This window comes from Anabrus simplex, chromosome 11 (assembly GCF_040414725.1).
Source record: "Anabrus simplex isolate iqAnaSimp1 chromosome 11, ASM4041472v1, whole genome shotgun sequence".
Classification (NCBI taxonomy): Eukaryota; Metazoa; Arthropoda; class Insecta; order Orthoptera; family Tettigoniidae; genus Anabrus; species Anabrus simplex.
Window position 1 is genome coordinate 14,180,388 of NC_090275.1, and position 27,915 is coordinate 14,208,302.

General features: G+C 40.6%; 1 protein-coding gene across 1 annotated transcript in view; it reads left to right on the forward strand.

The window, feature by feature from the left end:
- LOC136883525 (titin) overlaps positions 1 to 27,915 on the forward strand; it is a 122,811-nt gene that overhangs the window by 77,095 nt on the left and 17,801 nt on the right. Inside the window, exons 6-8 of the mRNA XM_067155890.2 lie at positions 10,734 to 10,821; positions 17,905 to 18,883; positions 22,372 to 22,670. Coding sequence (XP_067011991.2) covers positions 10,734 to 10,821; positions 17,905 to 18,883; positions 22,372 to 22,670 — 1,366 coding nt within the window. The remainder of the gene's footprint in view (positions 1 to 10,733; positions 10,822 to 17,904; positions 18,884 to 22,371; positions 22,671 to 27,915) is intronic.

Below are 27,915 nucleotides of genomic sequence, written 5' to 3' on the forward strand. Positions count from 1 at the left end.
GGACCTTGAACCAGCCCTCAGATCCAGGTAAAAATCCCTGGCCAAAACAGGAATTGAACCCGGGGCCTCCGGGTAAGAGGCAGGCACGCTACCCCTACACCACGGGGCCAGCAATACAAAACTGACAAATTCTTCAAATCTTTATTTATGATTTATAGTTTTCGTTCTGCAAGCTTAAAGCAAGGAAATTTTGCAGCCTTGGGATGTAACATCCAAGCAGGTCCTACCACCTGTGTAGCAACCGACGCGAAATCGGGAGGTTGTGGGTTCGGGTCCCACTGGTGTCTGGTTGGCCATTTTTGTTCTGTACTTAAAATCTCTTCAATACGTACTAAATGTACGTAACACGACCTAATAGGTTGAAAGTCGGTTTCGATTACAGAACAAGATGTTTAGGCGTCACTGATTCATTAATGAGATGGGTCGATACTCAATACTGGTATATGTTTTTTTTTCTTGATACTCGGACACTTTCAATTTTGAAATAAAATAGTAAAATACAAATTCTGAAATATAACAACATTTCTTCCATAGGCATTTGTATACCGGGTGACTTAAATAAAACTGTCCCAGAGAATATTTATAAGACTGACATGGAATTGACCCGTGTTAATGAATTGTGCTGGAAACCAACTGGTTGCTCTCACATGTCTGCGAGTTCGAACACCACAAAACATTGCTCAAGTAAAGGAAAGCCTGGAACAAAGTCCGATGCAATCTCAACACTGTTTATCGTCCTGTCGAAACGTTATCAAAAAGGACCTGCATCTGTATCCTTATAAATTTACTGTTGTGCCTGCGTTAAAGTGCCCAGTCAAACCGTTGTGTGTTGAGTTCTGCTGGTGGTTTATGAGTGAAATGGACTCGGGACTTTTAGATCCTCTGTTTTACATTTCTTCAGGTGAGGCCTGGTTCAGTACCTGCTTGACAAAATTCTATGTACACCATTGGTCCGTTGCCATGCTGAATTTTTGGTGGTTTGAACTGATGAAAGTGGAGGAATGTTTGTAGCATTATTAGCTGGTGGTAGAGGGGCCATGTTGCTGGGCAGTGGTGTTAAGCACGCGACCTTTGTCTTGAATTTAGGTAATGTGGATTGTTCTCGGCCACAGTTGACACATGTGGTTGGGTTTACTGACGGCTACCTTTCTCAACAACTCAAATTACTGAAAGCCTTGTCTAGTTCACCACCTTTCTTTTTTTAAGGTTGTATGAGTAACCCACAAACTGGATAATCTGCTCACAAATAATTGAGAGTACCTTGTATGTGAAAATAAAACACTTGCTTTTGCATTTATATCACAATTTAGTATATATTTTGCATTTTATCAGGGGCTGCCCGTCCGAGGCGGTAAAGGCGTGCTCAGTTCACCTGGAAGGACGTGGGTTCGAATCCCTGTCAGGAAGTCTTAAAATTTAAGAAATTTGTTTTCCACTTCCGGAGGTGCATATGGCCCTGAGGTTCACTCAGCCTACACTAAAAATGAGTACCAGGATAATTCCTGGGGGTAGAGCTAACCACTCTACCCCATCAAGTGCCGAGGTTACGGATAGTGGGAGCCTTTACCTTCCACCCCTCCCAGGGCCTTCATGGCCTGTACGGAGACGACTTTGCTTTTTTTATTTTATTTTATCACTTTTTCAAAACACATCAAGTTCACAGGTTGTGAAAAGTGAAAATACAAAAGTACAGCCCTTTATAAGCATTTTGCATAATATCGCTCCTGCAAAAAGTGACTACCCCTAAATATCATTCATTCATAACGACTGACAGGTTTACACGCTGTAGTCTTGGACACTGTCGGCCAAATGTTTTCGGACAACCTTGAACTGTTAAATAATGGACTGAGGTTAAAAGCAAACAACATACCTATACAAGGAATTGACAAATATGTATTCTAAAACTAATATTTTACATTACGTCTGAGCAAGAAATAGACAATATGTAGACATTTACTCCCACAGATCACCAGAACACATCAGAATCTCTTCTTATCAAAGAAGCCCCCCTTTGCTGCAAGTACTTTAACCTATTCCTGGTCACTCCATGTGAGATTTGTGCTGGACAAAGCGGAGACAGGACAGGTTTTTCTCCAGGTACTCCAGTTTTCCCTGTCATCTTTCATTCCAGCAACACTCTCCATCATCATTTCATTTCATCTGTCAGTCATTAATCACCCAAGAGGAGTACGACAGGCCTCAGCAGCCGGCACAGTTCCTATGCTCGCCGCAAGATGGGGCTTCATTCATTCCAAACAGGTTGTAGGTTTTCATTTTCACACTTTTAACTATTCTCGCCATTCTCAGAATAAGTTTTTCTAACACTGATGCATGTATCTTTGCCAGGCATTCTGCAGGATGTCCAACAGCTTTTCTGATGAAGAAGGACATTCTTTTCAGACATGGTGATCCAAGTCCTCCCACAGGAGCTCAGTTGGATTTAACTCCAAGGACTGGGGGGGGGCATTCCATTTAAGACAGTTAACCAGACAGAGTTTTGTTTGTTTTGCAGATAATTCATGCAATAGCGAGATGTGTGTCATTGTCTTGTTGGAGGACAAACCCACGTCCAATAACGAGATAGGACGGAATGGTAACCATTTTTGTCCAGTGTTCCTTGACCACTGAATGTGAAACAAAGAGCTCCCTCCATGTTTTGCTGTAGGTGTTATACAGTCAGGATGATGTTTTCCGATGCTGAATGCCGAACATGAACTCGTCGCCGTTGCCCAAAAACGTTCGAAACTTGGTTACTGTAATATAATCTGTCATGAAACAATCATTAAACATATTCGTGCGGGTACATATGTTTTGTCCGGAAACTTTTGGCCAGCAGTGTGCATATATACTGAACGTATGCAAATAATCTAACGATTTTCTTATAGAATGAAACATGTCATTCTATTATTAATAAAATGTGTTATTTTTTCTAGGTATGTACATTGTGTTAAAAGACTGAAAAACTTAAAGGTACAAAGGGGCAAATGAAGTGCACTGTAAACATCATCCTTAACACATAGCGAGTACCACATTCGTTCCAAAACACTTGAGAACATAAGATTCCAGACGAGATGGAAAAAATCTTCTGTCAGTTAGAAGAAAAATTATTAGATTTCTCTTATGCTCGAAATATTTTTAAGGGTTCCAAAATTAGTGGTGAAACCATAAGATATAAAACATATAAGTATGCCCACTTGTTCTCAGTCACATGTTAGTATTTAGGATGCACTCACTCACTGTTGTTGTTGCTGTTTGAAGAGTTTAAAATGTTTCACAAAACGTACTTAAGTTGGGCTTACTGCAGTGTTAAATGAATGTGTTATGCGATGTGGAAATGTTGGCACACCGTTTTCTACTAGGCCAAGGAGGAACTCAAAATGTTCGGTACCGAAAGTGGTCGATAGCTTTAGCCTTTAGCCAACAAAAGGTCCATGTGTGATTTATGTTTTGGAGACAAACTAACTCAGAAATGTCTTTCCATCATTAGTGTCACATATGGATTAGGCTGCAGCATTGATCATGTAATTCCACTTTATGATGGCAGTCTTTCTTTCGAAACAAAGAAATGAGGAAGGAAATTGAAGACAGTAAATCATTTAAAACAATCTGAAAGCTGACCAATGTTTCCATAGAACTGCTTACTATGGTAAGGTTAGGAAAAATGTATCAATAATTAAGGACATTTTATATGTTACTGGTAGGATGATGTAAGACCTATCATAATTTAGAAGTGGGTTTTTATTTTGTTGCTGGCTGAGTGGCTCACATGGTTATGGCCTGACTTGGCAAGTTCGATCCTGGCTCGGTCCGGTGGTATTTGGAGGTGTTCAAATACATCAGTCTCATGTCAGTAGATTTACAGGCACATGAAAGAACTCCCGTGGGGTAAAATTCTGGCACCTCAGTGTCCCCTAAAACCGTAGAAGTAGTTAGCGGGGCGTAAAAACCAATAACATTATTATTTTGCTCCTTAAATTAATGCGAGTACAAGTTTGCTTTATTTAAGTCTAATTATTTGTTGTTGTTGTTGTTGTGAATTTTGAGGTTTTGAGGAGTCTGTGGTGATTAAGTACCGATATCTATAGGCATTAGTGTATTCCTGCAGGTAGACTGCATATTCTTATGCCTGAAACTTTCAGGCTACGGCAGTAAATATCACTGTCTGGTAGCTTTAATTCTTTCACAGTAAGTGGAACGTTGTGACACAGACACCATCAGCAAGGAAACCGGAACATTTTAATGCACTGTAACTGAAAACTTCACATCTCACTTTTTACTTGTGTTTTCAGTCGGGTATCGCAGCTCTGTGTAACAACAGGAACATAATGGTGAAACTCCAGCCTTTGGAACGTTACACTAAAACAGTACAAGTATTGGAAAGGAACAGACAAATGTCAAATCAAACATACATAGACCGACAGGAACGAGAAGAGGAGGACACAGTGGCAGATGAGTGTGGGAAGAGCAGACGAGGCAAATCATACACTACCATCTACAAAGAGATGTGACTTTATTAACAGAAAGAAAGATGCACCTAATCAGAATTGAGATAATTAAAATTAACTCATGGATTCATGGAGGGAGACCAAGACGACGATGGTTAGACTCGGTTTCTAACGATTTAAAGATAAGAGGTATAGAACTAAATGAGGCCACAGCACTAGTTGCAAATAGAGGACCGTGGCGACATTTAGTAAATTCACAGAGGCTTGCAGACTGAATGCTGAAAGGCATAACAGTCTATAATGATTATGTATGTATGTATTCATTCAAATTTCTTATCATCGTAGTATTTCAGTCAAAATCGTTTATTGCAACATCGCTTTTAATGACGTGCTGAATATAATGGCAAAATCTAACGGTCGTGCCAAAATCCTATATAAACACTGTACTTAACAAATAGTTTAACATGACATCGCTTATTACAACATATTGTATAAAACGACGTATTTTAGTCACATTTTTAGAAAAATGCATCGGCTATAACGTCTAGTGTTGATTTTTGTTTGTTACCTGTTTTATTGTAGATTTCAAGTAGGTCTGTTAAATACTCGAGGCAATCATCGCTGCGCATATGTTGCAAAAGAAAAGGAAAGTGTTTAATATTGAAGAAATATCACACACATATGGCAGTTAGAAAATGTGAGCATTGGGAAGGAATTCATTGTATCGCAACGAATGATTTCTACAGTTTGGAAGGACAGAGAGAAAATACAGTCTTTTTTGGAAGAACATTCATTAAGTATCAAGTGGGCCAGATCATCTGAACACAAAGATATTGTAGAATATTTACTTGATGGTTGAAGCATGTGCCGATCAATGGACCTACTCTCCAAGCGAAATTCCTTGCCGTCCCACTCCAGTACTTATTTCAGTTACCGGTACTTTTCTTTTAATGAACCATGTAAATGTGCAGCCTAAAACTTATATATATGACATTTTTTAGCAAAAATAAAAAAAAACGGTTTGTGCGACAATCGCCTATAACAACCGTTGTTTGGCGGTCCCTTCGGGGTTGTCATAACCGATTTTGGCTGTAGTTTCAATCAAGAATCTGATCATCTTCAGATAAATGTATCAAATAACAGGATAAAGCACATTTAAGAATTCAGTTCATAAAATATCTAAAATATGACGGTGAATTGTGTAGTTAAAAACAAGTCAAAAGTGACCATGAGAGTCCAGCCAGAAAAAGAGCACAATGAACAACAAACTGTGTAAAAAGTTACGATCAATTAACTCGAAAATCATTGCTTATTCAAATACACTGATCAGCCAGAACATTATGACCACCTACCTAATAGCCGGTATGTCTACCTTTGGCACGGATAACAGCGGCGACGCGTCTTGACATGGAAGCAATGAGGCCTTGGTAGGTCGCTGGAGGAAGTTGCCACCACATCTGCCCACACAGTTCACCTAATTCCTGTTAATGTCGGGGAGGGGCTCTGACACCACGTTCAATCACATCCCAGATGTGTTAGATCGGGTTAAGATCTGGCGAATTGGGGGCCAGCACGTTAATTGCAACTCGCCACTGTGTTCCTTGAACCACTCCATCGCACTCCTGGCCTTGTGACATGGCGCATTATCTTGTTGAAAGATGTCACTGCCGTTGGGAAACGTGGTCGTCATGAAGGGGTGTACGTGGTCTACAACCAGTGTACGATACTTCTCGGCCGTCATGGTGCCTTGCACGGGCTCCACTGGACCCATGGATGCCCACGGGAATGTTCCCCGGAGCATAATTGCGTCGCCGCCAGCTTGTTCCCGTCCTGCAGTACAGGTGTCAAGGAGCTGTTCCCCTAGAAGACGACGGATTCACATCCTCCCATCGGCATAATGAAGAAGATATGAAGATTCATCAGACCATGCAACGGTCTGTCCAGTGGTGATGGTCACGTCCCCATTTCAGTCGTAGTTGCCGATACTTACTTACTGGTCGGCGCTACAGTCCTTGTAGGTCCTTGGCCTCCTTTATCACCTGCCTCCATTCATCTCGGTCCTCAGCTTTTCTTCTCCAACGTTTAACTCCTAACTTTCTAAGGTCATCCTCAACATCATCAATCCATCTTTTCCTGGGTCTTCCTCTCCTCCTCCTTCCATCAAGTTTCCCTATAAACACCTTTTTTACGGTGCAGGTTTCTGCCATTCTCTGAACATGACCGGCCCACCTAATTCTTCCCTGCTTAATTTTAGCAACAATATCTGGCTGGCCAAACAGTCCTTGCAGCTCTACATTTGTCCTCATTCTCCACCCATCCTGCTCACTTACTGCACCGAATATCTTTCTCAATATCTTCCTTTCCCACCGTAACAGCCACTGTTCTTCTCTGGCGGTCATCACCCAGCATTCTGAGCCATACATTACTATTGGTCTTAGTACTGTTGTGTATATTTTAATTTTTGTATTCCTGCTGACATTCCTGGATTTAAACATATTTTGCAAGGCGTAAAAGCATCGGTTTCCACTTGTTATCCTCTCCTGTATTTCCACGGAGGTTTTATTGTCCTCTGTTATTATAGAGCCTAGATATTTGAAAGATGTGACTCTTTGATATTCCTTCCCATTTAATCTTACTGGGGTCCTTCCTCTTACTCCCTCTGTATCTCCCATCTTCATATATTTTGTTTTGTTTATATTCACTTCTAGTCCTAGGTCCCGTGCTTTCCCTTCTAATACTGAGTAGCTCTCTTCAAGAGCTCTTTCATTTCTTGCAATTATTGCTACATCATCAGCATATGCTATCACTTGTACTAATCTGTTCAAAATGGTTCCCCCTGGGTTGATGGGCAATTGACGGATTACTTTTTCCAATGCTAAGTTAAAAAGCAGTGTGGAAAGTACATCTCCCTGTCTTAGTCCTCTCTCCACTAAAAACTCCTCTGACAGATCTTGCTCCACTCTCACCTTGCATACCGTTGTTTTCAAAGTCATTTCTGTTAATCTAATCAATTTCCTTGGGATTCCAAATTCTTTCATAATCTTGTAAATTTTACCCCTATCTAGACTGTCATATGCCTGTTTAAAATCAACATACAGCTGATGTAGCTGTTTGTCATATTCATAAAATTTCTCTAGCACTTGTCGTAATATAAATATCTGATCCAGAGTAGAGCGATGTTTTCTAAAACCTGCTTGGTAATCCCCTAATATTCTTTCCATCCATAATTCCAATCTTAAGGCTAGTACCTTACCAAAAACCTTGTACGTTCCATCCAGCAAGGTGATCCCTCGATAATTTCCACATACTGCCTTATCTCCCTTTTTATGTAATGGGTAAATTATACCCAATGTCCAATCCTTGGGTATTTCCTCCTTTGTCCAAACCTCCTTAATCAATTCATAAACAGCCATTTCTATTCCCTCTCCCCCATATCTCAACAGCTCTGACTCCATTCCATCTTCACCTGGGGCTCTATTATTCTTTAATGCATTAATTGCAGCTTTGACCTCTTCTAAGTCTGGCTCTTTTACTGATTCCTCTTCCAATTCTCTTTCTTCCCCATCAACATTTATATTTTCCTCCTCTCTATCATCTTCATTATTTCCATTGAGTAACTCGTAAAAATACTCCTGCCATCTTCCAAGCACTTTGCTTTTATCACCCAGAAGGTTTCCATCTTTATCCTTGAAGAAAACAGCTCTTGGTTGAAACCCTCTCTTAATGTCTTTTGTTCTTTCATAGAACTTTCGTACCTCGTTTCTATCCTTCATTTCATCCAGTTCTTCGATTCTCTTTCTTTCAAAAGCTCTTTTCTTATATCTACATATCTTATCTGCTCTTCTTCGTTTCTCTCTATACTCTTCTACTGTTTGTCTTGTTCTCCTTTGAAGCATTCTGTTTCTAGCATCATTCCTCTCTTGGATTAATGTTGAACATTCCTCGTCAAACCATTCTGCCCTCTTTACCAATTTCTTCTTTCCCAGGGTACTATCTGCAACTTCACTGATAGTTGTTTTCAGTATCTCCCATTTATCTTCCACTTCTCCTTTCTCCCATAATTCCCTTTTTATTGCCAAAGATTCAGCTATTTTCTTTTTGTATTTCTCTTGCAATTCCTCATTTTTTAGTCCTTCAATATTGTGCTTTGCCTTTCTTGTTACTTTTTCCGTTCTTGCCAAATCTATTTTTTGTCTGTACTTGACTCTAACAAGATAGTGGTCTGTATCTGCATCAGCACCTCTGCAGCTTCTAACATCCATAATATCTGATGCATGTCGCCTGTCTATGATAACATGGTCTATTTGATTTCTTGTCACACCATCTGGTGAAATCCAGGTCTCCTTGTGAATGTTTTTCCTAGGATGCCAAGTACTTTTAATTATCATCTGCTTTCCACTCACAAAATCAATCAATCTCAATCCGTTATCATTACTTACTTCATGCAGGCTTTCTTTCCCTACTAAGTGTTTGTACACTTCTTCTCTTCCAATTTTTGCATTTAAATCTCCAAGGATAATTTTCACATCATGCCTTTGAACTTTATTAATTTCTTCCTCCAATTTGGTATAAAATGCATCTTTCTTCTCATCTTCTGCCTCCTCAGTAGGGGCGTACACACAAAACACAGTTACGTCGAAGAATTTTGCCCTAATTCTCACAGAGCACATCCTATCATTGATTGGAGTAAAGTTGATCACGCTTTGCTTTACTGACTTATGTATGAGGAATCCTGTGCCATTACTGCCTGCTTTTTCTCCACTGTACATCAAAATATGTTGTCCAGACATCATCATCCCTTGCCCTTTCCATCTTAGTTCCTGTAGAGCTGCTATTTTCACTCCATACTTATCCATTTCATTCCTTAATTCTTTCAACTTGCCAGGTCTCTTCAATGTCTTAACATTCCACGTTGCTAATATAATATCCTTTTTCCTTCTCTTTAGCCGTTTTTCTCGCCGGTTCGTCACCAAGTTTTCCAGTCCTGCATTATTCATTCTTAAGGTATCCGTAACAGTTGGTTTTTTACGAGGTAGGGGAGTTAACCCTACGCTCAACCCCCAACCTGGAGGACCAGGGTATCACTCTTAGTCTGGATCATCACCTTAGACCTGTCCGGCTTGGGTGGCCCTACCAGGAGCAGATGCTCCCGCCGGTATAGCTCTAAGGATCATTTGACCACGCAAGCCTCCAATAAACACCCGGCAAAATATATTTTGCCTTCGTCAAGGTGGTGATACCTTCGGGAGGCGCAGTTGCCGATGCCGTGGTGTTAACATCATGCATGGGTTGTCGGTTGCGCACGTTCATCCTTAGGAGTGTTCGGTGCTTTGTGTGTTCAGACACACTTGAACTCAGCTTAACATTAAAGTCTGATGTTAGTTCCGCCACAGTTCACTGCCTGTCCTGTTTTACCAGTGTGCCCAGTGTACGACATCCGGCATCTGTAATGAGGGGTAGCCGGACAACCCCTCAATATTTGGACGTGGTTTACCTTGGTTTTGCCACTTGTTGAAGACACTCACCACAGCACTCTTCGAACATCCGACAAGTTGTTCAGTTTCCGAAATGCTCGTGCCGAGCCTCTGGGCCATCACAATCTGACCTTGGTCAAACTCGGATAGATCGCGTGCCTTCCCCATTCTTCACATGGACAACATGCTCACTGATACTACATGCACCGTGCGTGTGTCTGACTAACAGTCGTTCCGCGTCAGATGATGCTGTTATCGCCTGGACGGGTTTATATCGATATTAGGTAGGTGGTTATAATGTTCTGGCTGGTCAGTCTCTCCACATCAATCCCAGTTCCTTTTTATCTGCATCAAGAGTGAACATCTGTGAAGATGCCCCTCAACGAGTGTTGAAGCTCTCCCTTGCGATGAAGCTGGGAAACAGAAATGAGCCGAGAAGAAATAGATGTGGTGATTGTTGTCATCTTTGTCCTTGTCTTCCAACAGTGGCCTGGAATTGTATTTATCCCACTGTGTGTTGTTCTCCTCTTTATTTACATGACTTGATTTGCCACTTGCTTGTTTCTTTCTGTTACTCATTATTAATTATGTGACTTGTGTGACAAGATGCATGTTAATGTATTCTTCGTGGGTACTGTTGAAAGCATCCCTAGGTTTTCTCGAATGAGGTGTTGCGGAGAGGACCTCATGTCTTCTTCTTCATTATTATTTTAAATAAAATCACTAGGTTTTTTTCCCCCTAGAATTCTTTAAATCAGTTGCATTTCATTATTTGCGGTATTGTTTTTAAAATATGAAATGGTTTTATTTTCAGGGTAGAACATGCGATAATGAGAGGCCTTCTGAACGAAAGCGAAACGAGTGATTCAACGAGCGAGGTCACTTCATCGCAGCAGGATAATGTAAGTAGTATCTGTTAATAGTAAGAAATTCTAAATCAGTTGGCAGACAAGAAATTATCTGAGAAACAGAATTATTTCTGAGAAACCTCACAGGCTGAGCATAGACACACGATATGAGCAGTGAATTCTGTTCTAAATTCACATTGAAAATATGAAGGAGTTATAAAAGAAGAACAGAATGGAAGCAAAGCTGTGTCAGTGCGAGACAAAATGTTACTAATATCAAGGGGCCTACAGAAATTCTGCTCAGGGAGGGGATTATATAATATTTACCCGCTTAGCAAAAGTAGAACTCTTCCCAGTTTGATGTGAAGTTTACTCATGCTTTACCGTAGGACGACGGCAGTGCTTCAGCGCTCTCTGCGCTGGACCTGTAAGTGCCTTCGCCACTTGCTTGAAATTTTCTTTTAACACACATTTTCTGGAAACTTTTAGTATTGTGAAGAAAATGCAGATATGATCATTTATGTAGCAAATTTAACTCTAAAACCTGTGTGCATGCTCCTTTTGTTTGTAAGACTAACAGTTTATTCCATGGGATAAAGCACAGAAAATGCATTGAAACATTTTGCTGGGAAACAGTACTTTGTAAAAAAGTGGATTCACTTTTAAAGGTCCCTAAGGTACATCATTTTCTCTGAATTGCGTCACATTTTCTATTACTGCATGATCCGCTTAAGAAACATCACGAAAGTAAATAGCCTACTTGTTAACCGAGGTATAAGCTTGCCATATTTGAGCGCCATTGGTCGAGTAGTTTTTACATGAAATAAAGATAAACATACCAAGGATATGTAGTGTGCATATTTTGGTGGCATATCTCAAGGATTTCGTAAGGGCAAAACAGTGTTGAAAGAGCAAACTGCATTCATCATTTCTAAATCTTCTCCATGAAGGAAAAAAAAAAAAAAAATTCACGGAATGTCTAGAGAAGAGTTGGGGTCAACCCTCAGTGATGCGGAACGTTTGAGTGATGCTTTACCCCATCGATGGTGGTGATTCAGCCGTAAGCACAAAGAAAATGCAGTGATCTCTTTAAAAATTCACTGTTACGACAGATTCAGCTCAGATTAATTTCAAACATTTACAGTAGAGACTCAAAAGAATGTAGTTTACATTCATTGACTTTATGATTATTATTATTATTATTATTATTATTATTATTATAGCCCGCCTGGTGGCCATGATCGTTAAGGCGCTGAAGTCTAAAAACGGTCTAACACCGAGGTTAGCCGGTTCGAGTCCCGTTGGTCGAAAAAATTTTCACCATCAGAATGTTGGCCGGCAGGGTCGGAGAGGTAGATTGCGTGCCAAAAGCCTGGATTAAATTCCAAACCTCTCCGCAGTGCTCATATGGAGTGAGGGCATATGACGCTGTTGATGGTGATTCGTCCGTCGGATGGCGACGTTAAGCCTTGAGCAGACCCCTTGGTGCTATTCGACAGGAGTAGGCTATGTGCCGGCACCGGGTTTCACCCTCTCCCTACTATCATATATCACATCATTCATTTCATCTCTCATTAACTCCTCTGATGAGGTTGACGTCAGGAAGGGCATCCGGTCATAAAAAACCGCCACGACAAATTCATCTCACCTCATACCCGACCCCGTAGGGAAACGGGACAAGGGTTGGACAAACAAACAAACAAACATTATTATTATTATTATTATTATTATTATTATTATTATTATTCAATGCATCCACTCTCACTTTGGTCTGGTGTAGTGCTGTTATTGTCTGATTTTTTCATACTTTTACTTCACTTTCATTCAGATTACACTGCCCATGCTTCCACATCACACAATATCATATCGCAAAGTGACAGCGAGCCTCCTTGTAGGAGGTTATGTGTATCCTCACCAGATCATGTCAACATGTATATCAGTGGAAAGATGGTGATTTACACTATCAATCTACATAAGAAAACATTGTTTAGTGTTACATACATCTGTTAGATTGCAACAGAAATTTAAGTCTATATGCTCTCAAATGGAGAGAGATTGGATTATTTCAAACTCTATAGAAGGAAAAAAAAACACTGATTTTTTGGCTTATTCATATATAGAAGGGAGGCAGGGGTCTTCACCTTCAAAGATATACCATCTCCATCTCAACAGAGCGCTGGCCTTCTGAGCCCAACTTTGCAAGTTTGATCCTAGCTCAGTCTGGTGGTATTTGAAGGTGCTCAGATACATCAGGCTCATGTTGGTAGATTTACTGGCACATAAAAGAACACTCTGTCATTGGAAAATTTCAATTTTCTGAAGGTTTCGGTTCATGGTGTGGGTTACTGTAGTCACGTCCTAGTTTGTGAACATGGGCAACGGCTGAGTGACCTAGTAAGCGGTCCTGAGAGTCGGTATACCAGTTGCTATGGAATGGGAGTGGGCATCTTGGACATATTCTGAGTCATGGCCCTCCTTGTGTTCAGGCAATCCACCGGTGGTCCATAATCCGTTAGAGGAGAGATCCTCACTTGGACTATGTGTAAGTAGGGTAGCATCCTGCTTCATGAATTTACCGAGTTCAGAACATTTTAAGCAAGCCTTGGACCTATGGGAGTAACAGAGTCCCACTTCCATTTAACAGGCGAGGGACTCGTTGGAAACAACTTGGCGAATGAGATGGAATTTGATGGGGAGCTATCAATATTAATGGGGCTTATGGAAGAAAGAAAGTAGAAATGGCTGAGTCAGCAAAGAGGATGCAGCCGGATGTGCTAGGAGTAAGTGATATTCGGGTAAGGGGAGATAACGAGGAAGAGATAGGAGATTATAAAGTGTACTTGACGGGTATTAGAAAGGGAAGGGCAGAGCAGTTTATCAGGAATACGATTGCAAGCAAAATAGTTTCTGTTAGGCATGTAAATGAGCGAATGATGTGGGTAGATTTGGTAGTTGGAGGAATTAGGAAGAGAATTGTCTCAGTGTATTCACCATGTGAGGGTGGAGATGAGGATGAAGTTGACAAGTTTTATGAAGCATTGAGTGACATTCTGGTCAGGGTCAACAGCAAGGATAGAATAGTGCTAATGGGCAATTTCAATGCGAGAGTTGGGAATAGAACTGAAGGATACGAAAGGGTGATTGGTAAATGTGGGGAAGATATGGAAGCTAATGGGAATAGGAAGCGTTTGCTGGACTTCTGTGCTTGTATGAGTTTAGCAGTTATGAATACATTCTTCAAGCATAAGGCTATTCACCGCTACACATGGGAGGCTAGGGGTACCAGATCCATAATAGACTGTATCTTAACCGACTTTGAATTCAGGAAATCTGTTGGAATGTACGAGTTTTCTGGGGATTTTTTGATGATACAGACCACTATCTGATCTGTAGTAAACTAAGTATTTCTAGGCCTAGAGTAGAGAAAGTGAAATCTGTCTGCAAACGAATAAGGGTAGAAAATCTCCAGGACAAGGAAATTAGACAGAAGTACATGGATATGATTAGTGAGAAGTTTCGAACAGTAGACAGTAAGCAGGTTCAGGATATAGAAAGAGAATGGGCGGCATACAGGAATGCTGTAGTACAAAACAGCAAGGGAACAACTGTTTGTAAAGATGGGAAAAGGCGAACATCTTGGTGGAATGATGAAGTAAGAGCAGCTTGTAAACGTAAAAAGAAGGCTTATCAGAAATGGCTCCAAACAAGGGTCGAGGCAGACAGGGATTTGTACATAGATGAAAGAAACAGAGCGAAACAAATAGTTGTTGAATCCCAAAAGAAGTCGTGGGAAGATTTTGGTAATAACCTGGAAAGGCTAGGTCAAGCAGCAGGGAAACCTTTCTGGACATTAATAAAGAATCTTAGGAAGGGAGGGAAAAAGGAAATGAACAGTATTTTGAGTAATTCAGTTGAACTCATAGTAGATCCCAGGGAATCAAGGAGAGGTGGAGGGAATATTTTGAACATCATCTCAACGTAAAAGGAATTCTTCCTGGTGGTGGTGCGAACAGCAAAGCTCATGGGGAGGAGGAAAATTATGTTGGTGAAATTATGCTTGAGGAAGTGGAAAGGATGGTAAATAAACTCCATTGTCATAAAGCAGCAGGAATAGATGAAATTAGACCTGAAATGGTGAAATACAGTGGGAAGGCAGGGATGAAATGGCTTCATAGAGTAGTAAGATTAGCATGGAATATTGGTAAGGTACCTTCGGATTGGACAAAAGCAGTAATTGCACATATCTATAAGCAAGGGAACAGGAAGGATTGCAACAACTATAGAGGTATCTCATTGATTAGTATACCAGGCAAAGTATTCACTGGCATCTTGGAAGGGAGGGTGCGATCAGTAGTTGAGAGGAAGTTGGATAAAAACCAGTGTGGTTTCAGACCACAGAGGGGCTGTCAGAATCAGATTTCCAGTATGTGCCAGGTAATTGAAAAATGCTACGAGAGAAATAGGCAGTTGTGTTTATGTTTCGTAGATCTAGAGAAAGCATATGACAAGGTACCAAGGAAAAATATGTTCGCCGTACTGGGGGACTATGGAATTAAATTTAGATTATTAAAACCAATCAAAGGCATTTATGTTGACAACTGAGCTTCAGTGAGAATGACAGTAGAATGAGTTCTTGGTTCAGAGTACTTACAGGGGTTAGACAAGGCTGTAATCTTTCACCTTTGCTGTTCGTAGTTTACATGGATCATCTGCTGAAAGGTATAAAATGGCAGGGAGGGATTCAGTTAGGTGGAAATTTAGTAAGCAGTCTGGCCTATGTTCACGACTTGGTCTTAATGGCAGATTGTGCTGAAAGCCTGCAGTCAAACATCTTGGAACTTGAAAATAGGTGAAATGAGCATGGTATGAAAATTAGCCTTTCGAAGACTAAAGTGATGTCAGAATTGAATGTCAGATTGTTGATACAAAGCTAGAACAGGTCAATAATTTCAAGTATTTAGGTTGTGTGTTCTCCCAGGATGGTAATATAGTAACTGAGAATGAATCAAGGTGTAGTAAAGGTAATGCAGTGAGCTCGCAGTTGCGATCAACAGTATTCTATAAGAAGGAAGTCAGCTCCCAGACGAAACTATCTTTACATTGGTCTGTTTTCAGACCAACTTAAACAGACCAACTTTGCTTTACGGGAGTGAAAGCTGGGTGGACCTAGGATATATTATTCATAAGTTAGAAGTATGAAAGTAGCGAGAATGATTGCTAGTACAAACAGGTGGGAACAATGGCAGGAGGGTACTCGGATTGAGGAGATAAAGGCTAATTTAGGAATGAACTCAATGGAGGAAGCTGTACACAAAAACAGGCTTCGGTGGTGGGGTCATGTAAGGTGAATGGAGAAGGATAGATTACCTAAGGGAATAATGGACTCAGTAAGAGAAGTAGATGGAGACCAAGACGTTTCGTAAATTCACAGAGGCTTCCAAACTGAATGCTGAAAGGCATAACAGTCTATTATTTATTTATTTAGCATATGGCTTGTACAGACATAATCAGTAATATATATACATATTTACAGCTGAGAAACAAAGTAATTTGTGCTTCACAATTGAATATCAAGTTTTTCAATCCAACGTACAGCATCTGGAGGTAGCAGCAGGAAGTCATCTTCATCACCGTGATAGGCTCAAATCTTACATTCCGTGACGATATGACGAATAGTCTGGTGTGGAGCTCCGCAGTCACAGTCTGGATTAGGTAGCTTTTTCCATTTATGGAGAGCGGCTCTGCACGGCCATGTCCCGTTCTGATTCTATTCAGGGCAGTCCAGGTCTTGCGTGGTAGGTGGGATCCACTTGGAAGTCTGGGATCTAAGAAGAAGGTATGAAGGCACACATCCTTTGCTGCTTCCCATCTACTTTTCCACTCATCAAGAGATTTAAAATCCTTAGCATCCATGTTAGCAGCATCACGCAGAGTTGGGTGGCGTGATTTTAGTCTATTAAGATTCAAGAGTGGCAGGTCACTGTTCACGGGTAGACTAGGATTTCTTGAGATCTTGTGGAATTCCTTCATAAGGGCATTAGATCGGCGTAAATCAGGTGGCATTATACCAGTTAGCAGTGGAAGCCAATGAACTGGAGTAGATGTGATTGCACCAGATATGATGCGCATTGTGGTATTATGCTGGGTGTCAACAAGCATTGTATGATGACTGTTGATCCAAACAGGTGCACAATGCTCAGCACTTGAATACACCAAACCCAGGGCAGAAGATAGCAAAGTGGTTGTTGAAGATCCCCAGGTAGTTCCACACAGTTTATGAAGGATATAACAGTCTATAATGATAATGTATGAATGTTCAGAATTGGTAAGTTGTTATCATGCAGGACTGGCCTCCTTGCAGATTCCGTTTTTGGATATCCGATTTTGTTTTTTGCTGAGAAATCCTTAATATTTACACACAAAAATAACAATCATCAGTGTGATTTTTCAGTTCCCGCCATACCACTGTGGTGCCCATCCTTTATCTTGATCACCAAAGTACAATTGGTACAATTTATGAAGCTGCGGAGTGATTGTACGCCGTTATGATTTCGGAGTGAAGGAACTGCATATGTAGCAGAAGTTTTGGGATGATTTTGATAGTTTTTAGAATAAGTTATTTAATCTCCAACAGAATAAACGCTATTAGTACCAGTACCTATTTTCCTAGAATTTATCCAAATAAATTACTTTGTTTAGAATCTGTAGGCATATGCTCAAATTAAACAAGGAATATCAGAAAAATTAGGGCCCTAGTATCAAATACAGAGCCACCCACCTTATAAATTTGGTGTATATTACACAGCGCCACAAAATTACATAAGATTCATGAATGAGTAGCATTTAATATACAAACTGTAACCAAGGCAGGTGATTTAATTTTTTTTTTTTTTCAATTTCTATGAAACACTTTTCCACCTTGTCAATATTATACTTTCTTTAGGCAAAATTTCATTATTAATAAATGTAATTAATTAGAATTTTGAATTATGCTATAAATTTTAGGTGTTGGTAAATTAAAAATATGTACCAACAACTCTGAGGGAATAAACGTTAGTGGAATTAATTCTTAGGTTCAAGAGCAATAGAAGTCGAATGTCACTGCCTTAAAATACATGCGTAGTATCTCTTTTACAGGCTTCTCTAGAAGTGGAAGAAGCTGCAGCTCCTCCTGCTGAATATGAAGAGGATTTTGAAAGCGAAGAGGAGGGTGCCGAAGAGGAGCCTGTTAGTGAGGAAGTGGTGGGTTCTGAAGACACAGCTCAGTCAGCAGCAGAAGACAGTCAGGAATTGTCACTTCCAACTTCTCAGGAAGCTGCAGTTCAAACATCATTTATCAAACGTTCCAAACCCCCTCAAACGTTTCCTGATGCTGCAGTTCAAACATCATTTATCAAACATTCAGAACCCCCTCAAATGTTTCCTGAAGCTGCAGTTCAAACATCATTTATCAAACGTTCACCACCCCCTCAAACTTTCCCTGAAGCTGCAGTTCAAACGTCATTTATCAAACGTTCACAACCCCCTCAAACTTTCCCTGAAGCTGCAGTTCAAACGTCATTTATCAAACGTTCACAACCCCCTGAAAACTTCCCTGAATCTGCAGTTCAAACGTCATTTACCAAACGTTCACAACCCCCTCAAACTTTCCCTGAAGCTGCAGTTCAGACATCTTTTACCCAGCCATCATCCTCACTTGCTTGTTCTCCTGAAGTCGCTGCTCCAACATCTCCGAGTAAGTCATCGTCGTCTACAGCGAAAATATCCCCTCAACCTTCTGACCCAACTCGTCCATGCAGCTCCTGCAAGAAACTATCAGGCGTCTCTGGCCACACATCGCAAAGGTCATGCTCGTTTTGTGCTGTAGCGAAGCCCTCCTCGAGTCTGACTCTATCTCCTGCTTTTAAGAAAAACTCCATAGACAGTACGTTAGTCTCCAGTCCAAAGAAGTCTACTGTGGAAATGCCCACTGAGTTGTCACCACCTAGGACCCCGACTCTGAGTCCCAAGAAAGCGAGTCCCTCGAGATCACCAGTGAAAACACCTCCTCGTAGCCCCGAATCAGGTTCTTTCAGTCCTGCAGCGTCACCCAAAAAGACGCCACCTCTGTCTGCAGGTAAGCAATGACAACGTATGATTACTTGGGTTACGTTAATTCTTTGACAAAACTTTTTCCATTCTAATGTGTTAAAATTAAAGTAAAGGAAATTAATAATGTACAGTATTTGAAGATGACAGCGTGTCAAGATGTGGAGATAGTCCGTGTCCTTTTGTTGTTATTACTTATTACCTGGCATTACATTTGATGTTCAAAAGTTGTCCCTCAGCTGTCAAACACGCCTGACACTTCATAAATAGGTTTGCAGACACTTGGCGAATATCAGTCCATGTGCTGTTCGAAATAACTTGTGTAGTGTTCTCTTGTAGTTTTTCTCTTGTGTGAGGGTTGTTCACATACACTTTTCCCTTCAGCATCCCCCACAGGTAATAATCACAAGAATTTAAATCAGGAGATCTAGGGGTATAATTAACCACACGATCTTGACTGATTAGCAGTGTGTGTCGTTGCATTATCCTGCATGAAGTAACCAGTACTCCTTTCTTCTTCTGTCAGCTCTTGAAGAATGGTTTAAGAATGAGGTCTATATATCGATCAGCATTTATTGTTTCATGGAAAAATATAGGCCCTATAATTCTGCGAGCACTTATTGCGCACCAAACTCCTATCTTTTCATCATGAAGTTGACAGACATGCAGCTGGTGGGGATTTTCTGCACACCAGTAGCGATTGTTTTGACTATTTACATAGCCACTTAAGTGTAGCCATGCCTTATCACTATAAAATAAAAGTTCTGGGTCAACATACCCATCGTGAACTGACTGAAGCAACCAGTTACAGTACTGAACCCTAGCGAAACTGTCAGGTCCTCTTAAATATTGGGCAGGGGTAGGTTTGTACGGTTTTGCTTTTAACAGTTTTGTTGTGTTGAGGGCAGAAGATAATGACACATTAGCTTGTACGGCGAGACGCGACAGGGATTTTGTTGGAGTTCTTTCCAAGAGGGCTCCTATTTCGTCAAGCTTTCCCTCTGTTAAAACGGTTTGTCTCCTGTGTGATTTCTTGTTAAGAATGGACTCGGTGGTGCGGGTCTTCTTTACTAATTTACGTACCGTACTCCTATGGGGAGGGAGGATGCCAGGAAATTTGCGAATGAATCGAAAGCGGCATTCTGTATAAAAAAGAATGCTTTGATAGCACAACACAATGAATACACGCTGTTCTACTGCACACATCACTCGTTAAACACACGATTAGTATTCCTACAGAAACTAGGCTATTTTAAAGCGAACACATTGAACACGCTACCAATACCGCAGATGTTGAACTAAACTATTGTTGTGAAGCAGTGGTTATCGCTACCGTACTGCATTAGATCATCTTAGTCGGTCATGAAGCAATATATCTCTCAGCAAATGAGCCACCCGGCCGTGCATGTTCCCCTGACACATGGAGCGAGCTAAAAAAAAAAAAAAAAGACCCTGTATTATTGATGATGAACTTGTGGTAAGCAAGCAATTGTACTTTATTTCAAGTTCTGACAGAAGATACAGTGCACGTCCAATTAATAAGAGAAGGAAGAAATTCAGTGTATTCTACCATTTACACCAGGAAGCGAAGAAAGACCCACAGAAATTCCATGACTATTTAAGAATGTCGTTGCAGACATTTCATTGTCCAGCTCCTTGGCTGAATGGCCAACATGTGACACGGTTCGCACCCGCAACTTCACAAGTGGTAGAAGAAGAAGAAGAAGAAGAAGAAGAATGCAGACATTTCAATATTTGCTAAAAGGAATGGAAGGCAATATGAAACCACAGAAGTACAGCAACTATCATGTCAACCATATTTCCATTCAAGGAAAACTGGTAATTACAATAATGTAAGCAGTAGTAATGCAATATTTTTCTCTATTTCAATAAAGTAATCCGTACTTTATTGAAAGATTAAATTTGCAGAATATAAAGATAATGTGAAACAAGTAGCCGACTAATTTGTTATTGATATTTTACCATCAATGAACGTAGGCTGATAATATTATGAGTAGGTGGCCTTGGCCTTCAGCCAGCCAATCGCAGAATAGCACTCATCAAGAAGCACATCGCTCCAAAATCAAACCAGTTTGATTCTCGAGGGAGGAGCAGGGGAAAAAAGGGATTTTTTTTTGCAAGTTGCTTTATGTCGCACCGACACAGATAGGTCTTTTGGCGACGAGGGGACAGGAAAGGGCTAGGAGTGGGAAGGAAGCAGCCGTGGCCTTAATTAAGGTACAGCCCCAGCATTTGCCTGGTGTGAAAATGGGAAAGCATGGAAAACCATCTTCAGGGCTGCCGACAGTGGGGTTCGAACCCACTATCTCCCGAATACTGGATACTGGCTGCACTTAAGCGACTGCAGCTATCGAGCTCGGTAAAAGAGGGATGTGAGAAGAGAAAGGAGTGATGAGCGCTTCTCACACTCTGCTAGAATGTATTTCCCTGATGAATCATTTTACTGATCTCTGTCCAGCCCTGCATCCACTCACTTCCCAAGTACTTGAAATTCTCCACAATTTCAAGGTTTTGTCTGTTTATTTTGTCCCTACCCGGCTACAGATGGATAAAGGGAAATGATGATGATGATGTCCCTCTATTTTTATACTGCCTTTCCTTGCCCTTTCTCCTCTAGTCAGCATTGTTGTCTTACTCTTTTCCATCCTGATTTTCATTCCATAATTTTCAATAATCTCACGTAATATGTTCAGCTGACCTTGAACTTCCCTCGGTTTGTTCCGCTCTCTCTGTGAGTCTCCATATTTTACCTTTCTCTCCTTCACAATTTCGTCCATAACCATTATGAATAACAGTGGTGACAGCACACCCCTCCCCTGTCCTGTTCAAATACAATATAGTCTTGGGAGAGATGACATTTCTCAGCCTTCTTCGTTGGGTCTTCACCGGGCGAGTTGGCCGTGCGCGTAGAGGCACGCGGCTGTGAGCTTGCATCCGGGAGATAGTAGGTTCGAATCCCACTATCGGCAGCCCTGAAGATGGTTTTCCGTGGTTTCCCATTTTCACACCAGGCAAATGCTGGGGCTGTACCTTAATTAAGGCCACGGCTGCTTCCTTCCCACTCCTAGCCCTTTCCTGTCCCATCGTCGCCGTAAGACCTATCTGTGTCGGTGCGACGTAAAACAACTAGCAAAAAAAAAAATAAATTTGTTGGGTCTTCAGTTACATGGGCATTATATAGTAGATTTTAATTTCAAAGCTCTCTCCATTTTGTGATAACATTGAAGGGACTGATGGAGGGAAGATCTGTTCACGCTGGTTTGCGTGATTTTAAGTGCGAACCTGGTGGATCATGCGAAACACTGTTGGTTGGCTGCTTTTCTTCTGAACATGGACGATGCCTTCCTGAAGATTGTGGCATTTCCTGGGTAATGGTATTATCCTGGCTACAGCACAGCAACAAGTAGATGCTGGTTGTGATGGCTCACATCCTTGTTGGTGATGCAGTTTTAATGGCCAGCCCAGTAAAAGTTAATTAATTCTGAATATTTTCAGAATCATCCTCATCAGATACGGATGAACAGGTCTTATGCATTACAACTCCCCTGGTCACTCCTCCACATTCACCATCGCCTTCTCTTCCCGACGTCGAGACGCCTTCCCTCACCGAGAGGCAGCAGCAGAACACAGAATCATCGCAGACCGACGAGCCTGTCCAACCGGCTCCTGAACCCAGACAAAGACATGTTGAGGAGATACTCGTTCCCATAGGAAGTGAGAGGACAGACGTGTCCTGTACGATCCTCAGCGATTCGGTGGCGACAGATAGGACTTCTGAGACTCCTGGCTCCCTGGTGAGTAAATGTTTGGACTACACATAAATTGTACTTCCTAAAGTGTTGAATTTATCTGCTAAAACTGTTAACAAGAGTAGAATACACATATCGAGGGAACATTTGCCAGGCAAGAAGATGTTGAGCTCCTGTCATTGATGGCTTAGTTTTTGTAATTGTGGCAGTAATCCAAATGGCATCTAGCAACAATAGTCAGAACTTGATGTCAGCTTTGGCTGTTTTCTTTTTTTGGAAGTCAGTATCTTAGATCTCTTCTCTTCTGACCCCATTTTGGTCTAAAGAAATTTGGCAAGTTTGATATGGTTTGAGGCTTACGATTTTATGGATGTTTTATGATTGTGTGTGATTAGATATTATTAATGTGTGTTTCTGAAGTTCTTTTTTAAGTGCATCTTTTACATTAGATGTGATTTGGTTGAGTTCTTGAACGTTCTGTGGCAATTTTCACGTACAGTAGAAGTCCATTATAGCGAGAATTCATAACCGCGAAAAATTTGCTCGCAATAACGGATTGTCGTTATATCCGATTTTTGTATAAAAGTCGGAAAACCCTTCATGCATTTTAAAATCGGTATGAAACGGCAATGAGTTTGTTCAAAACTTGCATTTCCGCAGATGATATCCACTCTACGGCTTACTTGTTTGTTATTTTTCGTAATCTGATACTACGTGAAAGTGTGTGTTTAATTTCATTCTGAAAAAAATATAGTTCCGTATTTCTCCGAATCGAAGATGAACCCCACTTTTTCTTTCAAAAAATTTAAAACAGGCTCAAAAAGAAGTTTGTACAATCATACAGGCCTACGCATTTTAGATTATTTTTAGTCGCCGAACATTGACTTTCGTCACGCCGTATTTCTTTTTTTGCGGCTGCACAATTTTACTTTATTTCCGCGGGTTTAACGACCATTAACTTAAAATTGGCATCATAATACCGAAGAGAACTCTTTGAAAATTTTCCGGCAATACCTATTCCACGCGTCTCTACAATACAACGATCCATCAGGAAATTATTCTTGCTGTCTATAAAACTCTTACTTTTACGCAGCGTCAGATATAACCGGCTACCGCTACACGTACGTCTCGCTTGTCGGATGCGGCCAAATTCAACGGCTAGCAACGTATAGGCCTAATCGCGAACGTTGAAAGTCAACCAACGAGTTTATTGTGCCACGGTATGGCCAACCGCCCTTGTGTTTTTCGTGCATATACCGGTACCTTACAATTTCATCATCGACTTCTTTAAAGCGTCCTTGTTGCAGACCACTGAATGCATTTTTTGTACAGTACACATTTTTTCTTCATTTTTTTTTTTTTTGTCTTCACGCTAACGCCAAATATTGGCTTTAGTTAGGCCTATGCCGTATTTTCTTGCGGCTGCACAATTATTCTACATTTCCGAGTGTTTAATAAACATTAACTTAAACTTGGCATCATAATATCGACTAGATCCCGTTGAAAATTTGCCGGCAATACCTTTTCCACGTATCTTTACAATACTACTATCCATCACGATAATATTCCTGCTGTCTATAAACCTTAATTTTACTAAGCGTCAAGTGCAATAGACGAGTTATGACTCTGCCACTGAGTAGCCATGGCTTTTCTAAGAATTCGAAGGGTAGCATGTTTTGATGCCATTCTGCAGATTTGAGAAACACACAGGCACTGTACACTGTACAACCGGTAGTGATGTGTAGTAAAGAGGCGGTCGCTTATTGCCAATGAGTTCTGTGCGCGTGTGAAAAGAAGCAGCGTGGTTACCGCGGTAGTTGCCAGTGGTATCCATTAAGTTACTGTTAGGCCGCGAATGCAACAACCCTCGAGTTTTCGCATGAGATTCTGAGAAAAAAATGTCTTGGATTCGGAGAAATACGGTATCACTCCAGAGATTTCTGTGGCTAACACCTCAGCTTTCTTCTTCAAACAGCGTCACCTAACCTAACCGTATATGTAGCCTATCATGAAAACATATTTGAAACGCATGTAGAGAAATAACCTCCTCGCGAAAAATTTGCATGTAAATAACCGTAATTAGACGCAAGAAGATATGAAATCAGTGACATACTCTGCCATATCTTGAGGTGTATGACATTCTTACGTAATTTCCGTATATAACATTAAAATTAAGATATCTTTTATTCAGTCTTTATTTTGACGAGTTAACAACTGCTATCGGCCACGTCATTTACGCATTTATTACGAAAATGTGTTATCCTTTTTCATTTCGAATTTTCTTTAGAGAACAGCAGTCGATGGTTATCACTAATCAACTCCAACATCGCCTTTGAATGTCAACGAGAGAGCTCGCAAATGCACAAAGTGAGAAAACTATACCGTGCCGAAGATGATCGATCGCATTTTGTTGCACACGTTTCAGTTTTCTTATTCAAACAGTGTCACGTATCCTAACTTAACCATACTATACGTATGATAAAAACACACTTCAAGCGCCGGTAGAAAAATTATACCTTTCTCGCAATAAATTTTCATAATAGCCTTTCCATAATTTGACCAGACGCGACAAAATACAAACTAACCTATGAAATCAATTAAGCACTCTGCCATATCTCGAGGTGTATCCAATTCTTACTTCGTTGCAGTATTTACCCTCAAAATTAAGCGGTCGTTTAGTCAGCCTTAATTGTTAACGAGTTAACAACCGTTATCGGACACGTTATTTACGCATTTATTACGAAAACACGTTCTCTTTCATTTCGAATTTTCTTTACGGAACAGCTGTCGACAGATATTACTAATCGACTCCGACATCGCCTTCGAATGTTGACGAGAGAAATCGCTAGTGCACATAGTGAGGAAACGATGTCGAAAGTAATCGATCGTATGCAATATCATCGCTGGGTTGCATAAATATCGGTAACAGAAAAAATCGCGTGCGCTTAATCGCTCATAATAACGGATGCGCCAGTGATAGGGTTCTCGCTGTAACTGAAGGACGATACACAGTTTAATATAGGAATTTTGAAGGGACAGAAAAAAGTCGTCGCTATAATGGAATTCTCGTTATATGCCATACTCGTTATAGCGGACTTCTACTGTATTTGTGGTCCAACATGTTCATTTAAATTATAACCAATTGTCGCTATGATGCTTAGGTTATGTTTCGAGGCTATAACAGTCGAAATTATCTCCCATGGTAGGATAAATTTTAGCTGCTCCCTCTTGTTTCTTAATAATAAATTCCATAATTAGTGACTATTTGTATATATACCTTCTTCAAATTTTGATATATGTTGTTATTTGTGTTGCAACTCCTAACCTATCTGCAGAATAATACATTCCTACAATGACTGTTCATTCTTGACCTTTTTAGGTCATTACCCAAGAGTGAACCAAATGCTCCAGTTCCTAATAAAGACTCAATTATAGATGAGAATTCAAATATTAACCTCACATGTGCGGCTTTAGAGAACGACCTAGTTATCTAGATGAAATGTAAGCACTGTGGACGTTATTTTCAAGATGCCAGGGGTTTGGGCGTACACATCAGTGAAGTGCATCCGGATGTCCAGAGACAAATTATTGTCGATCGACAAATGAACGATAAAATTTCCCTCAGTAACACATGTTCCTCAGATGACATCTCGAAAAATGTACCACCTGCTTGCTCCCTGTATGGGCACCTTCAAGACTGATATGCAAAACCAGAAAAAACTATTCCAGGATAATATTAATAATTCCACGTTTTCAAGTTTGGTAAATGACATCTCCGACTATCTTGCAAAAGCAATTGATGTCTTCTCTGGACATACACACCCTGCCAGAAAGTTTTATGCCTCAAGGAAAAGTAAAACACATCCAGAGAAATTATGCAAAATTGTCAATTCCCGAAAGACAATCTAAAAGAGATAGGGCAAAAACACAAGAAAAGTATGCCTGTCAGCTAACACAATTTCAATACTACAATCAGAGAAGAAACACAGTCTGCAGAGTACTAGGAAATAATGGAAAACAATGCAAAATTCCTATTCAACTAACAATGATTGCGTACAAAATGATTATCCAAGTTCATTCACTTTAAATGACACCTATCAACTCAACACCTCTAAGGAATTGGTCATTTTCACAGTGAAAGGTACATCGCCAGGACCAGATTATGTGTTGATGAGGGTTGTTAAAGATGATTCCGTGTGTTTGATTATTGCTATAATAGCAACGAGGATGTTAATAACGCCTCATGTCCCTCCATGCTTTCAAAAGCCAAGTCAAGAACTGTCTTTATTTACAAGTCAGGAGATGAGAAAGTTGCATCAAATTGGAAGCTGATTTCCATCTGTTCAGTTTTATGAACGGTTATCGAGAGAGTTCTAGATCGCCGGTTAAGAGAATTTGTGACATTCAGTGATAATCAGAGCAGATTCACTGCCTCACCCGGCACGATTACTAATACTTCACTGCTGCAGTCGATTCTGGTGAAGGCAAAGAACGAGAAAACAGATGCAACCATAGTCTTCCTTGACATCCAAAAGGCATTTGATAACATTGGCCATGACCATCTAAGAAGAGCTCTAGAAAATTCTAAACTTGTCGAGCTAATCCTCTCTCTTCAAGAGGGCAATACAACCCAAATTGAAGCCAACTACTCGAGAACTAAGAGCATAAAACTGTGGAGAGGTGTCTTGCAAGGTTCACCATTGTCACCTACGCTTTATAATATCGTAACGGACCATATTCTGAATGAACTCTCACAGGAATCAATAGCTTGGGAATAGGATTTCCACTCATAGAGGGATTGAAGCCTCTCACAGTACTGGAATTTGTCAATGATGGTGTTATTGTTGGTAAAGACAAAGCTTCTGCACTGGATCTGACTGAAACAGCAATGAGAAGATTCAGAAAGATATGCTTGAACATCAATATGTCTAAATCAGTGTCTACCACATATCTAAAGGTCAGTTTACTGATGACCTAATGTCTGTCAGACGAGTCTATCAGATATCTTGGAGTGAACTTTCGGAACAGAATTAACTTTGACACACACAGAATGGAAGATCTACGTGTCAAATTGGAGTCATTGTCATCTTCTCCTCTTCTTCAGGCAGACCGAAAGTTCACCATCATAAATTCTTCCATATGCTCAACGTCGATCTATCCATTTCAGACAGTTGCGCTGAACTGTTTTCCTCTGAAATTTCTGAAAGACAGCGACAAAATGATAAAATGCACGCTGAAAGAAATCCTCCAGCTTCCTGCCAGCATGCCTGACGGTATAATATACACACCA